The 23,431-nt window shown below is 47.3% G+C and overlaps 1 protein-coding gene across 1 annotated transcript in view; it reads left to right on the forward strand.

The window, feature by feature from the left end:
* Nucleotides 1–22,276, forward strand: part of MAP6 (microtubule associated protein 6) — a 43,346-nt gene extending 21,070 nt beyond the window's left edge. Inside the window, exons 2-4 of the mRNA XM_069808630.1 lie at nt 6,813–7,026; nt 8,916–9,112; nt 22,104–22,276. Coding sequence (XP_069664731.1) covers nt 6,813–7,026; nt 8,916–9,112; nt 22,104–22,173 — 481 coding nt within the window. The 3' untranslated portion in view covers nt 22,174–22,276. The remainder of the gene's footprint in view (nt 1–6,812; nt 7,027–8,915; nt 9,113–22,103) is intronic.
* The last annotated feature ends 1,155 nt before the right edge of the window (nt 22,277–23,431 follow it).

Consider the following 23,431-nt stretch of genomic DNA (forward strand, 5'->3'; position numbering starts at 1 on the left):
TGATCAAAACATGTGCATGCTCCTCATATGAGCAAGCCTTTGTGAGCAGAATTTGCTCGCAGTCCAGCTAGTCCAATATCTTATGGCTGTTCCCAGCCAGGACCAGACAACCGGAGGGAGATGAGAGGAGATTCCTACAGTGTGGAATAGCTCCTGCTTTGGCCTATAGTTTGTAGAGGACAGCTAAATGCTGAAGAGCAGTGGTAATGATTATCTCGAGGATGTGTTGCTGAAATTTCCTTTGATACCTCTGAATATTCTCAATATCCATCTAAGCAGCCATGACAATTAAATCTCGTTAAACCCTGGACCTAAATGACCTCCTTTGGCATTGAGTTCCAGAGTTTGACCAGGCGTTATCATTGATTTTGGGTTTCCCAATGTTTCATTTCACTGAACATCTCTTTTCCTGCATTAAGAGGGAAAAGGGAGCTGGAGAATATTTGGGAGCAAATGATGCTTTATTCCAGAAAGGTGAAATAGTTTGAAAATCCCAGACAAATTTGCTACTTAGTTTGGCCAATATATATATATTTTCATTGCTGTTTTGTTTAGAGGGATATTAAGGAGAAATGTGATGTTCTGAAATATTCCTTGTGAAGCAGGTTTTGATGTTTTGCTTCATAAGGGCATGCATAGTCCTTTCATGTTGTCCTGAGTAGAATAAGTAAAAAATGGATGGAAAAGAATTAAAGAAACTGAAAAAGAAAGTTAAACATTAATTTCAGAATGAATGAAACATTTCAGGCCAAACATTTCATAAAGGATTGGTTTTTTTCCAGTGAAAAATCTGAATATTTTTCATTTTTGGTTGAGCCATAGTTTTTTAAATTAAGCTAGAAATATCCTTTCTGTGCAGGACTCCACCTTGAAGTTCCTGGTCTCCCTTTTCTGCGCCATTCATTATTTCATATGTGCACGTCACGATGAGGGAATTGGGTGGCTCAGTGCCGGTAAAACTGCTGTCAGCAGAATCCAGCTGATTCTGAACAAACGTAACCGCTCTTCAAAGTCCTTCAGCGTAAGTGGAAGCTTTGAAGTGGTTGAACCTGGCTCTGTCTCCCCCTCCTTCCCCCTCTTGGCTTTGCTCTGGCATCAATAGATGAAGGCAATCAGTGCCTACCTGAGTGTTGGCGAGCATCTCCAGAGACGGCTGCATGCCACAGCTTGGAGCTCACATCAACCCCATGGCCCCTGGCAGGGGTGGAGGAAGATGTTAAGGTCACCCTCCCCTGCAACCACCTTAGCAATCCTCAGCCAAGGGGAAAATGCAATTACAATAAAGAGGGTGGATGAAGCCTCATGCGAGAGCACTGTGGTATCCACTGGTGAGCAGCTCTTGGCTTTAATGGATATAGACCAGGCCACCACCTCCCCAGGCTACTGTCATCGTATAAGAAGATCTACTACCTATTAATTTGCACGGCGTCTGCCCCATCCTATGCAGCCCTATGTTCTCGTCAGGTCTGTAGATGGCTAAACTCCCTTTATCTTCACTGGGAGTTTTTCCTGTTGGGCTTGGCTTGCAAAAGGTCATCTGATGCCTCATATACTCCTTTTTGTTGAGTTTCATTTCCATTTCCATTTCAGGTCAGCACTGGATTCCCGACTGATTCTAATTATTCTTTGTAAGGCTGGGACCAGAGCTAGGCAGAAAATTGGGAGACGTGTAATTTGCTGCTATTTCAGTTCAACCCGTCTGTTTCATGCCAAGGTAGCAATTCTTAAAATCTTCCTCAGCAAAATTAAGAGCAATGGAAATCCCTTAGATAAAGAATTACAGAGCTGGACTAAGCTGTGCCTCTGGGGTATGTCCATACTGGTGCTAGTCCATGCCCATGACTCACCCGAGCAGCGTGAGCAAAGGCTTTTGCTCGGGTTTTAGGTGAGCTTTGAGGCTGGGCTCTTTTAGGATGGTGTCTAGCACGCTCCTGAAATACTTTCAGAGCTAATTTTGTGTGGAGCAGTCTGTGGTGGTCCAGACGCCGCTATGACTGGCTGTTCTCAAAACAGGAACTTTTTCAGGGCTTGTTTCAGATTGCAGACGGAATTTGTAATTTTTGGGCACCTTCCCCACAAATTGGCCTTGGGATGTTAAATAGTAATGAGGGAGGTCTCAGAACTGCAGGGGGGTCCCCAAGCCAGGGTTAGTTTTAGTGTTACAGGAGCAACCAATACAATACCTTAGAGAACAGATATTTTTAGTAATCCCAGAATACAAAAAAAAAAAAATCAATTCTGAAAGCTGCTGCTTTTTCTCTCACTCCTTTGCTGCATATAAGGAGTATATCAATTTATAAAGCAGCATCTCTGAGTGACATAAATATCCTGGAGCACCAGGCGAGTTCCAGATAGCACCGTGCGACTGCCCTGAGAGGGTGTAGCCATGCTGTGCGCTGTTTGGACAACATGACCTCATGGTGACGTAGGACCGTATCAGACAGACTTTTGATGGAAGAGGGATTTAGGTCACCTTCGTGAGACATCCCTCTCATCCCTACAATTAATAGAGACGCAAACCCCAAGCAGGGCACCTGCCTCCTCATTCATAGTTTGCATTAGTAAATTCAACGCGCCTGGCACTCAAATGTGGTGATCCAGGCTGGGAAGTTGCTAGCACACTCCTGCCTACATTTTTGGCCCAGGGTAACTAGTACTTTTCCAAGCAATTGTTGGACTGGCTTCAGGAGCTGGCATATTCCAAGGGCAGTTCCCAATGGGCTGTTTTCCCTCTCTCATCTGTGGTGGAGACAGAGAGATTTAGGAATTAGCACTTTCGTGCTAATTAACCATGGTAAGTTGAATTTCTGGGCACTGATGCAACCAGTACAGAATAGCCTGTGTCTATTCTAGTGACACTTTTTTTGCAGTTTATGTGTTGCCTGAATATCAAAACCAGGCACTGAGATCAGCTTGCTGCAGCAGACGTAGCAGTAGTAAATGGTCTGAGTCTCTTCTTCTACTGCCTCTGCAAGCTCTGGATAAATAGATGTGGAGATTTTGGCACACTGGGTGCTTGAGCGTGGTCACAGTAGGGAGTAGCTGGTCCATCCCATATGAACTCCATATGGACATAGGTAGGACTCCATATGAACGTGGCCCATGCTCTCTTACATGCTTGAAGGGACTGGCTCTAGTGTAATAGCTGGTGATGTGAAATCACGCACATTTGCCTGAAAAGGATTTAGAATAGAACCATAGAATCATGGAATGGTTTGGGTTGGAAAGGACCTTTCAAGGTCATCTAGTCCAACCCCCCTGCCATGGTCAGGGACATCTTCAACCAGATCAGGTTCCTCAGAGCCCCGTCCAACCTGACCTCGAATGTTTCCAGGGATGGGGCATCAACTGCCTCTCTGGGCAACCTGTTATTTCTAGATATGCACTGAATCCATGTGACATACCTGGTATTTACAACTTCTTAGTCAACACTGTAAAACATTTCAAGATTAATAGCCTTCTATCCTCCACTTCCAGAGAAGATCGTGGGTGAGCTATTTCAGAGCCAGTGGACATAGTGCATCAGCATGCATCCACCTAGGAACAGCTATTGGTCTATCCTTTGCCTGCAAAGCCAGGCTCATCTTGGGAGATGCAGGGTAGTCAAGGGTCCTGTCGCCAAGTACAGGGGAGCTGAGTACTCACAGAATTGTTACATCTGCATTAAGACCAGCAAAGCAAGGATGGAGAAGAGCAGAGGAATTCATGCTCATTTTTAACAGTCAGCTGAGATTGGTTGTTGCATTAACAGCCCAGCTCTATTGCACGATCTCTCGCTTTAGCATTTCAGCACCCAGCCTATGGGAGTGCAGAAGTGCATTCCCTGTCGGCTCACAGGTAGCACAAGGCTTTTTTCTCCCTTTTCCCCACCTCATGTGTCTGCCTTGTCTACAGAGATCACAGGCTTTTCAGGGAGCAGCCTGTCTCTTTCTGTATGTTTGCATAATGTGATGCATAATGAGGTTGCCAGGCACTATGGTAACAAATACGATCACGCTGCTTCAAAGCTCACCTCCATATTAACCAGCATTTTATGAGCAACAGAATGAATAAATACTGGTTTGTGTTCCATCTTTAAAGTCCAGCACCTATGTGCATGTTACTACAGCCTCCATCCTTTGTCTCTGGTTCTGTAGATGCAAGCTGTGCTTATGGTGGTCCATGTGGGCTGGTTGGGCAGCCGGCCCTACAATAAGTAAGAAAATGAACTTTACCTGTCTTTCCCTCAGCTGAAGAACACCATTTGGATGTTCCTCCTGTGCCCACTCGCTGATTTTGAGGAAAGGTGGTGTGATTTTCACCTCTGAGATTTCTACCTCTGCCACAAATATGATAGAAAATCGCTAACAGGTTTAGAAGATGCTAGGGAGGGATCTGAGTGACAGATAGACATTGGTGGAGAGAATTAGTGCATTATTTTATTTCCTTTGGAAAGTAGTTGAAAATATATAGTCTACTTTGGAGCAAAAGTGGATCCTAGGGAGAAGCCTCTTATTGTCTGAGGAGCTCGGGTTGAACTTTGAGTTTGTCAGTAACGTGTTCACATCTTTAATCCAGTTCTTTCCTCTTCCTTTCTCTCAGCTCTTCATGCAGGAGGGATATTTTAGCAATGGACTGCAGAGAAATATCTGTGAACAAATGGGTGACATTCAGTGAACAGGAACCAAGAGGACACAAATGAGCCCATTCATGTATTGCTCATTCAGTTCCATGAAGAACAGCATCCTTCAAACAGGCACTATTATCCAAGCCCAGGAAGGGCTGAATCGTAAAAGAGGGGGAGGGAAATGAAGAAATTCAGGGAAAATAAGAAGTAGATGTAGATAGAATCAACAATAAGAAAGGATGGAGAGTTGGAGGTGGGGTTTGACTCATAACGATACCTACATTTAGGGATGTATGTTTGAGTGTCTTCACGTGTGCTAGATATTTGTATTCCTATCAGTGGAGATCTAGTCAGTTAACAGAGCCCAAAGAGGCATTCAGCTCATCCTAAAGCAGTCACCCATCTTTGGGACAGGGAAGGGTGAAGGGCTCTCCAAGCTCCACTGACTGTGTTGGCCAGTCCACACTGAGTACCACAAGGACACAGTCACCCTGCAGATCTGGTGAGACCTTAATATAGGTGTCTTTCTTAGGAGGAGAAACACACCCAGGAGGCTGTTGCAACCCGCAATTATTTTGGAAGGGAAAGGTATTTTCCATCTTTGCAGTGGGGTTATGTGAATGGGAAATGTAGTACTGGGTGGGCAGAGAGCTGCACTGAGCCTACACGTGAAGGGACCATTTACTACTGGTCCCTGAGGACAACAGATGGACTTCTGCAGCTTAGCCTCCCTGTCTAAGCAGATCCTCTGATGACCGATGAAGCGTGCATGTCCGTACTGAAGCTTTCCTGAGTCTCTGGACTTAGTCCAACTGCTTATCTTCATAAAAGTAAAAGCCGAATATCTCCATGACCATTTGTCAAATTTGGTTGAAGCTGATTAAGATGTTCAAAGCTATTATGGGAAGGGATTGACTGGCAGTACCTTCACACAGAGTTCATTTCCCTAATAAACCAGGCTGAAAACAAGTAACACAACCCAAAGGTGGTTGAGTGGAACAGGGCAGGGGGGGAACAGGGTCTGCAAGTTAGTGGTCCCATTGCCTTACAGGTCCTGAAATTAAGACAAGGGCTTTGATTTCCATGGAAAATTCACCCCTTTGTGGAGGGCTTGGATCACCACCGTTGGGACAGCTCCTAGCTTGCGTTGGAGTCTTAAGGGTCTAAACACTGCCTAGGACTATGAGCACAACCTGTTTAAGGTAGCAACACACTTGGGGTTTCTCCATCCCCATTCTCAGATGAACGGCAGTTTGGTTTGCTTCAAAACTGGAAAGATGTTGGTGCTTTGTTGGGAAGAACTACAAAATGCAAGAGGAGGAGTCTGTGGATGGGAACCACAATGTGTCCAGCAGATGCTAAAAATCTTTGAAATGTGTTTGGGGTTTTTTTGCTCAAAAACGTTGCAGCTCTGTCCAAAAGAAATGAAAGATGGTGTTATTATTTTTTCAGTAAGTCGGAAATTCCCCATCAGCTAATAAAGAGAAGCCATAGCTCACAATACGTGATAAACTGTGCATTTCCTACTCTGCTTGAGTTTACGTCTAAGACAGTTTTATCTTAAACTAATCCTTTACAGAATTAACCAAACTGTTGTGCGTAATTTGGTGCAATATAGGTGAAATGATACAATTCACTACTTACAGGCATGGGTAAGGGGCATCTTGGAAATCTTGGCTCCTTACACTTCTGAATCCCCCAGCTCACTTGCCTTCAGGGAAGTTTGCCGAGAAGTGTGTGTCCTGTGTTGAGTTGCAGAATATGAATTTTGATGTTCCTTTCTAAATATTCTTTTGTATTGTAATTGCAAGAGTCAGGAACTGCTTGCAGGTAGCTTCAGTGCAGAGGTGAAGCTGTAGAAAGAGAAAAGCATCTTATGTTTTCCAAAAAAGCATCGCAGTCACATCTGAGGCCAGATTTGCCGAGGGCATGTGACCATTGTCACACAACTAGCAGATTGTTTGGTGCCCAGGACTGGCTGATTTTAATAGACCAAATTTCATTTGAGGTTTTCCTAATGTGTCAGTGGGTTTCGGATGAGGTAAAAAGTGAGCTGTTGGGAGCCAGTTTTTTGGTAAACCTGACTGGGTGGCAGCTAAAGCCCTTCCAAATAGACCTTGTTGAGCAATGGGGGATTCCATTCCCACATTACCGCTACTGTACTGTTGGTTTAATTCCTGAACCCCCTTTCTTTTTTGATCTTCAGAAACGAGTTCAGACCCTGGGTAGACGTCAAACCTGTGAAAGCTATAAAAGCGAAGGCCCAGTACAAGCCGCCGGAGGAGAAAATGACCCATGAAACCAGTTACAGTGCTCAATTCAAGGGGGAAACCAGTAAGCCTGCTCCAGCTGATAACAAATTCCTGGAGCGCAGGAGGATACGCACTCTCTACAGCGAACCCTACAAAGAACCGCCAAAGGTGAGAAACGCGGCGGAAGGGACCCAGGGCCATCACTGGTCCTGGTGGGACTTGTCCAACGCAGTAAGGCTGGGCTCAACACTGCCTGCTGCCGTTCCTCTTATGTGGCATTTTCATTTCTGAGCAGTGGGTGCATCTGGGGATCCACCTTGGAGATAGTGGTGGATGAAAAACTGAATATGAGTTGGTAATGTGAGCTCACAGCCCAGAAAACTAATCATCTCCTGGGCTGCATCACCAGCAGCGTGGCCAGCAGGTCGAGGGAGGGGATTCTGCCCCTCTGCTCCGATCGGGTGAGACCCCACCTGCAGTTCTGCGTCCAGCTCTGGGGTCCTCAGCACAGGAGAGACAGGGACCTGCTGGAGCGGGTCCAGAGGGGGAACACAAAAACGATCAGAGGGCTGGAACACCTCTGCTGTGAGGACAGGCTGAGAGAGCTGGGGTTGTTCAGCCAGGAGGGAGACCTTATTGCAGCCTTTCAGTACCTAAAGGAGGCCTACAAGAAAGCCAGAGGGGCTTTTTACAAGGGCATGTAGCGATAGGACAAAGGGTAATGGCTTTAAACTGAAATAGGACAGGTCTAGATTAGATATTGGGAAGAAATCCTTCACTGTGAGGGTGGTGAGGCACTGGCACAGGTTGCCCAGAGAGGTTGTGGCTGCCCCATCCCTGGCAGTGTTCAAGGCCAGGTTGGATGGGGCTTTGGGCAACCTGGTCTGGTGGAAGGTGTCCCTGCCCGTGGCAGGGGGGTTGGAATGAGATGGTCTTTAAGGTCCCTTCCAACCCAAACCCTTCTATGATTCTATGGGCTCTAGTACAGGTTGATGCACTTTGGAGACAATACGTCAAACTGTAAAGAAGTGAGGATAGGGCCCAGATGAAGAGGTTTTTGCGTTGTCATTTCCCAGGTGATTATCTAGACAGCTTTCTCTTTCTCCCTCCAAAACTATAGGCACCCCACATTACACTTTATCCCAGGAACAACATGGTAAGAGCCAGATCCTCATCTGCAATTAATTCAGAGCGCTCCACAGATTTTGTCAGTAAGCACTTTTGGCTTTGATCAGATTGAGGACTTGTCGAGAAGGGCCTAGGCTGAAATGTCTTCCAGCCTTGTTTTCTAGGAGCAGTGGAGGATCTGCTTATAAAAGGAGTCAGTCTGTGCAATTTTAAACCTAGGACCATTAGTCCTTCCCAGAGTTTATAAGTGCTTCCCAGAGCTTATAAGAGATCTCAGAGGGATGGCAGGGCCAGCATGGAGGAGCTGAAGGCTTCTGTTCCTCCTTAATTTTGAAGTTGTCCTCCCTATTTTGGGGGCTGTAGAAACAGGTGGGTACAAGACACTGTTGTGGCCTTTGCTCAGGTGCCAACTGGAGTCCTGCACCCCATCTATCCCCAAGTGATTTTCCTCCATTGTGGCAATCTGTTAAGGAACAAACAGACTTGAGGAGTCATGTCCTGCAAGAAAGGTGGGATTTGTAACAGCCTCTTTGTCCTGAGCATCAGTTCTCTGCTTCAAATCCGGAGAAGGACAATCCCCTGTGGGCTTGCAAAGCCCCTCCTGAAGTCCGAGAAAGATGGAGGAATTGATAAAATGACTGATAATATTCCCTCTCCCATTTACCCTGCTGTGTCCTGACTGGATACAATGGGCTCTGCTGGCTTCAGGGGTGCTGTGATTTCAGGGCATCAACGCCGTGAAAGGAGAGTTGGCCGTTTGCAACTCAGCATGCCCCCGGCTGCTCCCCTCCCTTTGTGGCAGGGCATAGCTGAGTAGATAAGTAACATTCATGCCATTTCTGATCTAAATCCTGTTTTCCACCTGTCCTTGTGTCTCTCTTTCTCTCTCTATCTCTGTGTTGTCGTTTTGCATGTTGCCCTCCATGCAGGTGGAAAAGCCTAGCGTAAAGCCTTCCAAACCAAAAAAGACCACAACAAGCCATAAACCCCTGAAAAAGGCCAAAGACAAGCAGATTGCATCTGGCCGGGCTGCCAAGAAAAAGAGCGCCGAGACCTCCAACACAGCAAAGCCAGAGGACAAGGAGAAAAGTAAAGAGATGAACAATAAACTGGCTGAGGCAAAAGAGTAAATGTCACTGCACTTTCTTCCTCCTTTTTTTCCTTTTCTTTCTTTCTTTCTTTTTTTCTTTCTTCCCTTTTTTTTTTCCTTTGATTAAATAAAGGCCACAAAATTAATTAGAGGCTTCTAATCTGCTTTTTGTTCTGACTGTATTAGAAGCTTTTCTGTTTTATTTCCAAGGAGGATTAGGGAATCCTTGTTTCTGAGGTCAGGTTGTTCTGCTTTGCCTGCACAACACGGCTCTGCACAGAGTGAGGGACGTGGGAATGCACAAGTGGGGTCGTAGGAGATGAAGGTGATGAATCAACCGTGATTGCGTCCAACAGCCTGTCCCTTTCCGCAGGCCTGGTCCTTCAATGCTTTGACGGCGTGGAAGTGCCCGTAGAGCCATGAAGGGGCTGTGCTCTCATCCCATGAGGCCCTTTTGGGGTTGGCCGTTCCTCGGCCGTCTCCCACTGGTGTCAGCAGGTGGAAGGTTTTTTGGAGGCAGAGAGGATCAGAGGTTCATTCATGGTGCTGTGGATCTGCTGTAAATCCGCTAGAATCAGTGGTGTGGTCAAGAGCAATTTCCCCTGGTGACACTGGTGGGACTTTTGCTCCAAGAAGCAACGGGAAAGGAGATCCTGTGCAAATAAAGGGCCAAATCCTCCCCCAGGGTAGCTAGGGGGTAGGTCTAGCTGCATCAAGGCAGCTTCATCCATCAACACCACTTGGAAGTCCTTGATTTAAAAAAAAAAGGAGTGAGGGAAGGCACAGAGAGCAGTGAAGACTTCCCAAGCATGTGGCAGGTCAGACTAGGTTATCAGCAGGCTGTTCTTCCCTATTGTTTCCCCTAGGTTATGGATCTTTTTAGTTATTCCGGGTTTGTTTTGAATCTTGGTCTGCTTTCTTCACTTCTGGGGTGCCAGTAGACAGAGCTAGATTTCAGAAAGAGGTTTAGTTTGCAGACGTGACCTTCCGAAGGGTAGAAAGAAATGAGTCACCAAGGTTGACTAGAGCTGTCAGCCCCCATTGTTTTGACTCTACCAGCTGTTGGAGTTCATGTTGGCTCGTGAGCATCCTAAGAGGGCCATAAACCAGTTGCTGGGATCCCTAGAATCTCTCCAGGCAAGATCTCAGGGTTTCAATCCTATTTACTGTGCTCTTACTCTAGGAAATCCCATGCCCAGCAAGACCAGTTTGGAAGCTGTAAACACAGCAGGACCATTTGTCAGTGAGTATGACCTGGCCCAACAGACTGGCACTGCATACCCCAGACTCTGGGTCGTTGAGTCAAGGGGAGCTGGGAGAAGTATGGTCCCAATCCAAATTTACGTGCCTAACTTCTGGATTGGGTCCTAAATACATGAGGATTAATCTTGATCCCACCAAACTGAGCTGTTAAGCTCTCCTTTAGCAGAGTAGCTGCAAGTCAAGATGCAGGGTTCTTCTTTATTTTTGCAGCTCAATATTTCTACCCTAACATGCAGTCCAGCCTGAAACTTTCAGAGAACAGACAATTGGGAAGAACGAAGAGAGATGGGAAGTAGGGTAGGGAGGTGGTGTAAGAGGGGAGTATCAGAACTGTGTTGCTGTAGAGATGTTCAGATGAGGAAAGTCTTGCTGCTAGGATATTTTAGAGATGTGAAACTATCTAACAGAAAAAGGGATGAGCCGGGAGGGTGAGGAGTCCCATTTTGGGGGTCTCACCCCATTAGAATTGGGTCTTTTGGAAACATAAATGAGTGGTGGACTACAAGGCTGAGAGAAAGTTTCCAAAGAGGAGGAAAGCTCTGTGGTATACAGATAGTGACATTTGCTGGCCTTAGTAATGAATAAATGCCAAGTTCAGTGTATTGTGTGATTTGTCCTGTTTGCCTTGCGCTAACAGCCTAAACCTTTGAGTATAAGTAAGTGTAGTGTTCTGAATTCAGTGGTGTATTTCCAAGCTTAGCTGTGTTAGAACTGTGTGCTATGAGCTAGTCAGGTTGTGTATGTGGAAAATATATATTCAAATATAGAAATATATATATTTAAACCTCCAATGTTTAGGAGGAAACCAGGGAAATCCTCCAGGAAGTAAAACTGTGGAAATCTTTGCGAATGTAGTGCATTTTTTGATGTGCATGCTCCATGGAGACGCTGACCTGTCCATATTGACCATTGCTTTTCTGAGTGCTCAGAAGCCCCTGCAGCACTGCTCGAGTGCAAAGCTCAGCTCTGTCTCCAGAGCAGCTCGGCAGAAGGCTTGCGGTGAGCTGGTGGAGAGGAGTGTCGCTCACAGCTCTTCCCACCCGGCCGCACAAGGGACAACTGGCCAGAGAAGCCTGAGCTTCCAAGACTTGGTGTGATTCCTTGGCATTTAGATGCTTCATGCATCGTCACACTCTTCAGTAACGTCCTTTCCTATCGCAGGATATAGCAACAGCCGTGAAGATGACGTGTCTCAGCAGGCAGAACATGTCAGGAAGGCACGTAGACAGTTACCAATAGCCCAACACACCGATCTCACTGTACATAAGGAAAGACCATGCCAAACAATTCGCCCTATGATTTTTTGGCCCTAAGTTTCACATTGAAAGAGACACCATGCTTGCCACCATTTCACCTTGAATTCAATGGGAATTTAACCCTTGACTTCAAGGGTAACCAAATTTTGCCCAAGGAACAGCATTAAGATGCTCAGCCCACCTAATCCAAGCATCTTCATGACTCTGGATCAACTCCTCACCATCCAGGGCTTCAGGATTGCTTCTTCTCAATGAAGAGTATCCATCACTGTGTTTGAGTGGAACATGCACAGTGAGTGGTCAGAACATGGCCTTATGTTTCCTTAATGCGTGAAGTTTTTTGGTGGCATCTAACTACAAAGCTAGGTATGAAGAGCTAGCCAGTGGTCTAAATTCCCTTTCTAGTGAAGGAACTTTCCAAGGGCCATTGAGCGACCTATTTTGGACACCTCTCTTTGGGTGGGATAAATGATCCTTGGAAGGTTTCAATCTTTGCAGAAAGAGCCTGGGAGACCGGTAGGACCTGGGGACCTCCCTCTCAGACAGCAACAAAATAGGGATATAAATCCTGGCCTTTGCTCCATGTGCACCAGGTCCTCAGCATACATCCAAGCACACAGTTTAGCATTGCATTGAATGCCAGGAACTGCAGCAGAGTCAGGCCTCAGGGTGAAATCCTGCATTGCTCTACCTTCCACAGACTTTATGCCCATCCGACCCACTCAGGTTTATCAGAAAGGAGACCAAATCTCTGCCGTTTCAAGTTCACTTTGGACTCTGAGCTTGTCGATCCCACTGGGAAAGAGTGCTCTGCTGTTCTGTGTTTCCAGCTACCACAATGCTGATTCTGTTTCACCGCTAATTTGTAATAAGTTTTGCTTTCCTTGTAAAAAGAAAAAAAAAAAGAAATGTTTTGCTTTTTACCCTGTGAAAGTTCCTATGCTGTCTATTGCTTGCTTTCTCATTTTCACTGTATTGTACTGTTACTCCTTTCTGCAAAATGGTGCTAACTGCTGACTGAGCTCCTGTTTTCTGACTGCTTTGCACACCGATCACCCGCTTCTTCATTTTGCAACGCGTCCAGTGTGAAAACATGGCTCCCATGAATTCCACAAACTCTTGCCTCTTGGAGGCAGATAGGAAGTGTCTAATTAATATTTTGTGGCCTGGGTTTGGTTGCGTATCACAAATTGTCTCTTGTAATGTGTTAAGCACACCTCCTCGTGGTGCTTTTTCATTCTTGCTGTTCTGATGAGAATGACACACACAAACACACACACACACAAATTAATGTATAGCCAATTGATTGTGACGTGCTTGTGATCTTTGCTTGCTCAAAGGGGTTTTTTTTCCAATGATAAATAAATGCTAAAGACGAATACCACCTCCTTGACCTTGTTTTCTCGATAAGAAGCACAGTTAAGTGAAAGAAACACCCTTCCAACCGTAATCAGATTTGTGTTGCTTAGAGCCTCCACTTCCATGCCTGCTGTAGGGACAACTGAGCTGTCACAGTCTGACTCCCTTTAGATGGCCGCTAACCTCAGACTAGCCTGGCGTGAGAGCTAAGCCTTTGCAAATGTGAAGATGGACAATGAAGTCATGTGGACGGAGCAGGTAGTTTGCTTTTATTTTCTACGTATACAGTGTCTTAGCAGGAGGTTGGTGCACGCAGGCTGCTGCTGCACCTTGCTCGTGTCCACGTCGCACTGGGTCAGGGAGCAGAAACCGAGCCCCGTCGAGAGCTGGAGGGAGGGGAGGTGATGTGGATGAGATGATTGCTTAATTAGACACCTTTTCCAACTACCTACAGCTTTTGCTTTGGCCCAAAACCACCTGAAAGGCCCATGAGAGGGGTCAAGGGCCTGTAAATCCTCATTGAAAGGAGGTGGCAAGCTCTTGCATTGAGCACTTCCAGTGTGCTGCAAGCCTAGCCACCGCTGAACAAGCACTTGGCAGTGTCTGTGGAAGCGCAAAGCACTGATTTTATATTGATGAAAGCATTGGCTATCTGGAGAAAGTGGGGTTGAGACGAAAGTAGGGCTGAGGGCACAATTTTATTTTAAATGGTGAACCCTAATCTTAGTTTCATCTCTTTTTTCTTTTAATTAGTCTGTAAGCTCCTACCTGCAATTTTGATTTTTAATCATGTTTTCTCTTTTAATGGATATTCCAATAACATCCCCACCAACGTAGGGAAAATTGTCTGCATTGGGGGTGTATTTTGAAAACTTTCGTCCAACATAGCTCTGCTGACTTCCATGGAGCACCAACCCTTTTCTGCCTTACCGTTTCTGGGTACTACTTCTCATCCCTGCCTGGTTTACAAATCAATTACTGAATTTATTCCACCTGTGACTACATGCTAATAACAGTGCTGCTTTCTGATGTCCTGCCATACCACCCTGCCTTCCCCTTCCCTTCCCCACCAGCTTCATCCATTCATCGATCACACATAACTATATGATCTTCAGAGTGTTTCAGCTGAGCTATAGGTCCAGAGATTTATCATTTCACCCCTCCGCAGCTGGTATTGGAGAAAATGTTCATTGTTAAAAGATTGGTCGTTGATGGGGCTTACCTGTGGCGATCCATGTTGGCCAACAAAATGTTTCTCCCATGACACAAAGGTACAGGGTCTTTTCCATGCTGCAGCATGGAAGCGTAATCTATCTGGTCCCACCCAGCTGCCCACATCCAGTGCTGGAAAACATGCCTTGGCTGCCCTATTGCACTCTGAACTTGCTCAGCATTGCAAAAAAGCAAAGGAAAAAAAACCCAAAGGGGCAGGATGCACTTCTAAGAGACAGTAGGACCTACTGGGCAGATGACAGGTATGGGGACCTGGGCTCCGTGGTCCAGTCATCACTGTCAGACCCCACTGCTACTGACTCACTCCTTAATCTTTGCAAGTCGTTAGTGACTGGCACTGCCCACCTATTTCCAAGGGTTGTTGTGAGAATGATGTCTATGCAAAGCACTGGAGGTGGGTTACTAAAAATGAAATGCTTTGTCTTTTAAGACCATTTAGTGTGGAGGTGCTGGCTGGAGTAGAAATAGTCCTAATTCTTAGTGTTGATGTCTGGTGTGGGGACAAGGAGGGGAGAGAAAATATTGGTGTGTGGAATTTAAAGAGTCAAGTCTGCTTCTCAAACTCTAAATAACAGAGCATCTGAGTGTGGCTTTGCAGAGCTGTCACTTTGGCTGCACGGTGTGAGCAGGATAGCCTGCATGTTTCTGATTTTAATCAGTTGCTTTCAAATATATCCTATGCTGAGGGGTTCAGCACCCGCACCCCGGAGCCTTGGGCATGGGTGGATGAAGAGGTTCCTGCCTGATGCTCTTCATCCCGTTCCATGCATCAGACAGGAGCTTAAGTGCCTTGGGCACAGGACTGAGATTTACTGATTTTGCCACTTCCAAATCTCTGAGCTTCCTTTGAAAACCTCAGTTATCATTATTACATCCCTGACTGGTAAAGCAACGTCAAAGAATGAGTACGGGTATTTCATCAGCTGACGTGTCAGCCCTTATACGAACACAGCGTCTTGTGTCACAATATCCTTTGGATTTAGGGTTTATTTAGAGATGTGCCAGTGCAGGAGAGAAAGGGACTTTTTAAGAAGATGTCTTTGTCATAGCTGGTACCTCCCAACATCCAAGGAATAACCACCATCCCCAACAGCAACAGCAACATCAAATAACGAAGAGGAGCTGTACAGGAAGAAGAAGTTCCCTAGTATGAATGTGATGACATGGCCATGGTCAGCACTAAGAACAGTATTTTTTGCACGGTTGGAAAATATTCTGGTGTTCAGACATGGGCTTCAGCTCTCCCTGTTTCCAGCGGTGTCATGGTAAGTTTGATCCAATTGGGGATTTGACAGCCTGCTTCTATTTACCCTTATTTACATGAGATTTCTGGGTTGGAAGCATTTCCACCGATGCCACTGGGTTTACTCACAAGCCCAGAGGTCTGCAATGAGGGGTAACGCATCTCTGAGTACTTCAGGACTGGTGGTTTATGACAAACTATGCATTGCTTGTAAACAGTCTTAATTTCTGTTGCAGGGTGCCTTGGTAACAGCTCCCTAATCATGACTGTTGTGTGGAGGAGATGTGAGCCCAAGGATAAAAGAAAAGCCTGCTAATGGATTGAAGGCATCTTTATGCTTTCTAAAATGCCAGCTTTCCCTGCAGGGAGTCTGCTCCACCGAAAATCAACAGCGAGGACCAGCCGCCAGAAAAATGATGGATGAGGATTAGTGACAGATCTTGCGATATGTGAGAGCAGTGAGGAATAATAACCGTTCCTTCAATGCCAGCAGTTCAATGCTGAGAGATGGAAAGGGGGAAACTTTTTTGAAACCCCCTCGTTGTCATCTGCCCACCTCCCAACCCACCCTAGCCTGAGACATACAGCAACCTCAAGCCCCTGAGCAAAGCTAGGTCTTCCCATGTCTCCATGGGGAGCCGGAGCCCTGTGTGCCCTGCCTGGCTCTGAGAGAAGTCTGGAGAGCTGGGTCACAGCAGAGGGTGAGGAGCACCTTCCACGGTGCGCGGTGGAGGGGATCTCACCACATGATGGCTGGGGCAGATGAGTCTGTCCTCATCACTTAAACAGCACCCAGGAGCACTTGATGGTGCCATACCCGATGGTCAAGATAGGGAAATCCTGAGAGCAGTCCCTGGTCATTGGACTGACCTGCTCCTTGGCCCGGTTCAGGATTTAGTACCCAGCTGAGGACCAATTCACTGTGGCTGCCTTATTTGGAGCCAAAAGATTTGCCAGCAGGGACACGAGCCAGCAAGGCCCCTTTAATTTAATGAAATAGTGATTTGGAGTTGCAGGGCAGTGGATGTCCTTGTCCCCGTTGCCCCTGCTCCCACCCCTCTCCGCAAGTCTCACTGCTGATCAGACTTCTCTTGTCCCTGTTGACTCCTTCCCATGCAGTCTTCAATGCCCTCACCATTCCATCAGACCCCATCTGCCCACCATGCTGCTGTTCCTTCTTGCCATCAAAATCATTTTCCTTCCATCTTCCCTGCTAGCTTTTCCATGTCTGTCCCACAGCTGCTTCTCCAACCCTTTGCTTTCTCCCACCTCTCCCCCCCCAGCACCTTTCCCCTCCAGGTCATCCTAAATAGCTCTACCAGGGACCTTCTCCTTCCCATCCTCCCCAAGTTACTGTCTCGTGTCCTGTCTCTCTTGGACTGTAAGCCTTTTTCTTTGCCTGTACTGTGTGGTAACGCTCACTTCCTAGAATAAACAATACCTCACCTACCAACTGCCCTTTGTCTCTCTTGTTTCTTGGTGTGGCTTCAGTAGATGTGTCTGCAAGTGCACTCTGTGTCTGTCCTCGTGGCCCGTTCAGCAGTCGGTCTTGCTGCTGCACCTCTATCCGTAGTCTTTTGGGATGACTCTGCTCGTGTTTTTGTTCCCTGGTACCTTTCTTTCTTTTTTACAGCCACAGAGACAAGCTTTGTTGTCTGTGTAGGAGCCGGGCGTACTCAGAGCTGCATGACCTTCTGTCCTTTGCAATTCTGGTGCATCTGATAAAGAGGTTGGCCTTTCTCCAGCTTCGTGCAGAGATGTCCTGGGCTGGCAGGTGGCTCAGCAAATGCAGCAACTGAGGAGAATGAAGGAGAAACCTTGTAGCCGAGAGCAGAAGCAGCCGATGGTAAAGGAACCGCATTTTCCGGCGCAGTACAGAAAACAGTGGGCAGAAGTGTGTCAGTGGAAATCCAGGCAGATGCACCTCTCAGGGGAAGAAGCAGAAGCTGGCTTAGCAGCAGGGCATGTTTCAGGGATGGATGCCCAGGAGACTTCTTGCGGTTCAGAAGGTGCCCTGAACATCTTCCTCCATCTCGGCTAGGACTAGACCTGCCCGTGGTCCCTTCGACCTGTGAGTACAGCAGGGACCCGACTAAGTCCCAGGTGGCTCCTTCCTGCCTCCTTGTCCTAATTTATTGCCCGAAAGTGCTAGTTTGGTCTGTGCTGGCTGGAGCTATCAGTGCACACGGAGATGGTGCTCCATACACACATGGAAAGTTGCAGGAGCAGCTGAGTTCTTCTACCCTTACTGTGACCCTCACGGCCAGTGGTGTGACACCACCCTGCCAGAAAGCAAAGGAGACTCCTTATCATGCAGAGTGAGCAGCTGGGCTCACAGCATGGCCATCGATCTGATTTCATGGGCCACCTGCAGAGGTTAGGTCTGAAGACCTAACTCAAGGCCAAAGTGAAGCTGGTTGGTGGAGATGGATGGGAGAAGGATCAAGCAGTGCTTGGTCCCCTGGGCTGCCTTCAGTGCCTGTTCCTGTCCTTGGGTGTGCAAAAATAGACAGAAGAGATGAAATGTGTGGGGAGCTCCAGTCCTCCTCAGTGAGGAGTCTGGAGATTTCATCTAGGACAAGCGAGACCTGCAGCTGGGTTGTGCTTGACATCTCCAGGCTCCAGGGATTTCAGTGTAGATACTGGAAAGAGGCAGTGGGAAGGAGGATGCCTTGGTGTAGGTAATGCCCTGCATCCCTTCCTATGTGCCACCATGACCTGCTCCCACCTGCCATGCTTTCACAGTGCTGCTGCCTCCTCCTCCAAACTCTAGACTCCAAGAGTGGAAAACCTCTAGAACAACCTAAAACAGCAGCCAAAAAACTCAGCTGCACACTTTTAGGACTCAATAGTATTTAGAACAAGATTCCTGCATGCCACTGAGGTCCCTAACTGACCTTGGAGGTAGACTGAAGTCTTCTAACTTCTAAATTTCTGCTACCAGAGCTTTGTAAGAGCTTGTATATCTGCTGCTTTGCAGGTGGGCATTTGTTTAAACCCTGAAGTGCTGAGCTCCTTGTTGCTCACCTCACACGTACATCAGGCCACATCTCACAGCCAGACACTTTCTTCTTCAACCCTTGCTAGCCCCAAATTGGTGCACATTTCCAGGGCCCACCAAACCTATGCAAGCAATAGCAGCCCCTCTGCTTGCTTAGATACAGACCCAGACTGAAATTCTTTGTTTCCCTGCTGTAACTTACAGTGTTAGCCCCACTATTTGATGCTGTTGCCTTTTCCAGGGAATGTAACTGAGACCAGTTACTAAGTACAACCTTAGGGCCATTTTTCAGGACAAAGATGACTTGTATTTTTGTCGCTGTTATCACAGACAGCAAACTTCAGTGCATAAAGGGCAATAAAGCATTCAGAAGAGAGAAGTGACTCACCATATCCTACAGCCTAATTGTTGATTGGATTTGCCCAGGAATTGATGAGTTTATATCTTCTGAGGAACATAAACCTACCAATGTTGTCCTGGGAGAAGGCTCTAACCAAAAGGTCAGTTCCTTCACAGCGGTGAGCCATCTTCTCACCTGAATTCTCTGGCAAAGAAAGGACAGATTTCTCATGACTCTTTTTAAAAAAATGGCCCTTCGGCACCAAACTTCACAGCTATATGTGCTTGGGGCTATTTTGCTGTGTCTGAGCCACCAGTAGAGGATTTCTGCTGCTTCTAGTTGCTCTTGAAGGCAACTTTTAAATTTCCATGTGTCTGGAGTTGGGTCTGTCTATACCGACTCCTAACAGCTCCCAAATAGATAAACTGCTTTGAATGAAGATAATTTTGCAGAAGCAGATAAAAATCATCAGGTCTTTTTGTTATGAGGCCACCAAAACATCAAGACCTGAATCCATAGAGGAGCAGAGATGAGCCATGAGCAGGTCCTCCTGGAACGGGCTAATGTTGCTGGAGTCCATCACAGTCAGAGGCAAGTTTAGACCCCAAGTCACAAGATGCCATCTCCCTGTTGTTATACCAGGACCGGCGAAGAGGAGACTGTGCTACGTGTGCTCATGGTGGTCATCTGTTGGTCATTTCCAGACACCATGTGCTGCCTCTGGGAAATGAATTTCCCTGCTGAATTTCATACTCTTTCTGCATCTCTCTCAGATGTAACGCGAGTAATGATCTGTCACCTCCAATTCATCTCCTCTGCATTTCTCACCTTGTCACATCACATAATTAACCCAACAGTTTGCAACCGGCAGCCCTCGTGAGAGCAAAGATCTCCAAACTTTCCTCACTTGGCTAAAAGACAAAGATGATTTGTAAATGTTGCTGCTTGTGTGTTAGGACTTGTTACGTTTCAGGATCAGGCTTTCCTTTCAACCCCCTGATTTGCACCTTCCCAGCTCACTCTTCCCAAGGCTGGTACCCGGGGCCAGACCTGGCCGTGCAGCCCTGCAGAGAGCAGCCAGGGCTGTTCCCCTCCTGGTGAGAGGCTGTGCAATGCTGTGTTGCCCCTGAATACCGATTCCTGGTGAAAATAATGTAAATACCTCCCCCTCACACTCCTTCCAGTTTAAAACAGGTTTGGAATCAGCTTTACTTGGAAGGACAATCAGGCAATTATCTGTACTCAGTCCAAACAAAGATGAAGCCAGGGGATGGGGATGGGACACGGCCTCTTTCTCTTCCAGGAGGCTGGGTCTTACCCAGCAATACACGGCTGAAGGATGCACACACTCATGAGAGAAGAGCCAACGGGTTAAAATGAAGAAGAATCCACCATGCAAAGATGCACCGCATGCACCAGCTTTCTTGACTGCCTCAACAGAGATGCACCCCATCGCGGCGGCTGAGAAGGGTGAATTCCCCTGGTGACTCTAGCAGGGGCTAAGGGAAATATTGATGGAGGGTGATTTCAAACAGTTAATGTCGCTCCAGGAAGAGATGATTTGGGGCTTTCATGCTCTATTCTGAAATGCAGGGCAGCAGCAAGAGCAGGGTTGGACACCAAGGAAGAGGTGGGATTAGTCTGGTGTTGACCCACCTACAACCCGGAGCATCACATGCACGCTGGCACAGGAAGACCTGAGCTCAGGCCCCGTAGTTACTGCATCCTCCCTTACTAGATCAGATGAGAAGACGTGCGTAGAGGGGGTGGCTTGGCATCTGGGATAGCTGCTGGCAGCCTTCAGCCTGCACGTGCAAGTGCCCTGGGGCACACTCTGCACTGGCGAGGATGTGCAGGCATCTCCAGCCTTCTCCAGAGACCAGGCAAGGGCTCCTGTCCTAGCAGATGTCTGCATCAGCAGTATGGACCTGTCTGTCCTGACAGTGGGGCATCTTTCCAAAGAGGAGCTGCCCCGCGTTTTCCCCTAATCCCTTGATTTACGGTGCTGGGCTCACCTCATTCCCATAGGAACTGGTAGGCTGGAAGGACTCAGCCGTTTTCCTACACTGGGGACACAGGGAAAAGGCCTTACCAACCTCTGCCAACAGCTTCTGGCAGCAAATGTCTCTTCACTCTAAGCACGAAGGGCAGGAGGACAGTGAGTATTTGAGCCAGAGCTGTCCTGCCAGGGCTCTCCACGTGGTCCTGCCCCGTGAGCCTCTCACGCCGGGATGCTTAGACTCGTGTGTCGGGGTTGGGCTGGTTTCGTGGGCCAAGGAGATGGTAATTAGTGCCTGTTCTCCTGGCCATGGTGTCAGCCTCTCCTTCCTTCCCTTAACCTGCAGGCTGGAACCGTTCCCTACACAAAGCCAGCATCATGCTGGGGGACGAAGGGGGATCTCCACAGTCCCTTAATGCCACTGCTGTGCAAAGCTGCCCATTTTAAAGCTGAGCAGGTTTCTCCTGCCTCTCCATCTGCTTTCCGCAGCCTCACAGATCCCTCCCCATCCATCACACGTCTCTCCTCATCCCTGGAGACCCTCCTTCTCTTTCTCTCTCCTAATGAAGATTGATTCCCTTGTTCCCTACACATCTTTCCTTCCCTAACTCTCCCTCTGCACTTCAGCAAGACCCGACCTTCCCTCCAGTACCCGTCCAGAGCTCCTGGCAGCATCTACCCTCACTCCCAGGCTTTGTTCTCTTGTGCTCCCATCCACGATTACCCCAGGTACAGAGCTGGCCCCAGAGCTGATCCTAACAGGCATCCGACGCCTTGGTGCCACCATCACCTCCTGGTGTCTCCTGGGGGGCATTGAGCAGAAGGGGTGCTCTCAAATCGGGGTTTTAGCACGTGTTAGCTGGCCTTGCTTTCCTGTCGGTTGTTTTAACAGGCACCGGGTGCTTCCTGAGCAGCACAAGAGCTCGGCTCCCCTGCTTTATAGGGCTTTCACCACCCACCTTGAGGGAAACAAACTGCTTCTTTGTGAGAGAATTTTACAGCGAGGTGCTCGTTCGATGCAGGTTATAATCAATTGGCAAGCATTTTTCATAGCTGATGGGTGGGCCTGATCCTGGTCTCAGCTGAATCAGGGGCTGGTCAAAAAGTCAAGAGCTCCAGCCCTCCTAATTTTGTGGACTTCCGTGGGTTTTGGACCAGGACCAGGCTCACCAACCAGCCTGAGGACATAGCAAACATGTTGTGGGCTGCTTGGGGAGTGCTCTGCAGAGCCGCTTGTCACGGGGCAAATTCCAGCTCGGGGATGGCATTTTGGTTTTGTGCACCAGCCGATTGCTCTGACAGCTTTGCAATGATGTTCTTTCTCTGCTTCCAGGACCCCTGAAAAAAACACTGGTGCTACAGACCAAGAACCAAGTACCTTAGTGCAGGACCAACGCACATGAAGTTGAGCACTTTCTTCTGAGTGGCGGTTGGAGCAAACATATAGTCTGCATGAAATGTGTATCGTCTGGCTGGCATACAATAAAGCTGATGAGCAGAGCTGAATGACAATTTCTCTTGTCTCTCAAGCACTGAGAAGTTACTGTCTCCAGGATCTGTGTAACGCAGTTAGCATGTCTGTGCCTTGATTTATATTCAGTAAAGTCAGAGAAAGAAAATGGGTCCAATTCTCCCTTTATTCATAGCTGTGGAACAGCACTGTTTTCAATGGTCTCTCTAGTTTACACGGGCGACAAAGAGATCAGATTCGCTTCCATAACTCATGGAAGTTTCATATTGGATTTCAGAGATTATCCCAGAAGCCTAGTTGGTAGCATCAGCAGCTCTTCTCAAAAATCCTTGGAAGATTTAAGGCACTATAAATTCTTAACCACTGGGAGGAACTCACATTTGGATGTCGCCAGGTGAAGCACACCTTGTGCAACATCTGGCATATCCTCTTGTTGTGTTGTAGCCAAGAACATCTCAGGCCTTTTTCTGAGACTTAACATTCAATTTGTTCAATTTGCCATTTAGGGCAAAGGCTGTACAAGACACCAAAAACTTGCTGGCAAATTAGTGTTTTTCCTCAGCATTTTTTCCAAAAATGTTTCATTGAAATAATTGTAAAGTACGAACTAGAAATGTTGTAGGAGGAATGCAGCTGGTTCATGGGATTAGCAGGTCTGGTTGTTCTGTACGCACATCTTTTCTGGATGAGGCTCCCTATGCCCGTAAGATGTATGCAGCACACGATGGGAGATGGAGTCCAGCCCTATAGCCTGTCCCCTACAGATGGCCAAGTGCATGAAGTACCCAGACTGCAGTTCCACCAACGCACTGGTCCAGCACACTCCAATAAATACTTCTAGGTTTAGGCTGAAGTGTTATAACACTTAGAGCTGGGATTTGCTTTACCTTCCGCAAGCGCTAACTTTAAGCAGCAGGCTGCTCTTCCCTCCCAAAGTAATTATGCAAGGCAGCTACTTCATCAGAGGTGGGGAGAGCTGGGCAGCTTCCATGGAGCACGGCAGCTCCAAAGCCTTCCAAAACCAGAGGGTCTGATTTGCTGGGTGTAGTTAAGAGGGAAACTGCCTTGGAGGAGCCATTCAAGTATTTCAAAATGAAAATGCAAGTCCATGATACACATCCTCCTCCTCCTTCTATATAAGCACCCCTGTTCTGTGCAGAAGTAAATCAAGAGTGATTCCAGCCATGGCT

The sequence above is a fragment of the Haliaeetus albicilla genome, chromosome 20, assembly GCF_947461875.1.
Source record: "Haliaeetus albicilla chromosome 20, bHalAlb1.1, whole genome shotgun sequence".
NCBI lineage: Eukaryota > Metazoa > Chordata > Aves > Accipitriformes > Accipitridae > Haliaeetus > Haliaeetus albicilla.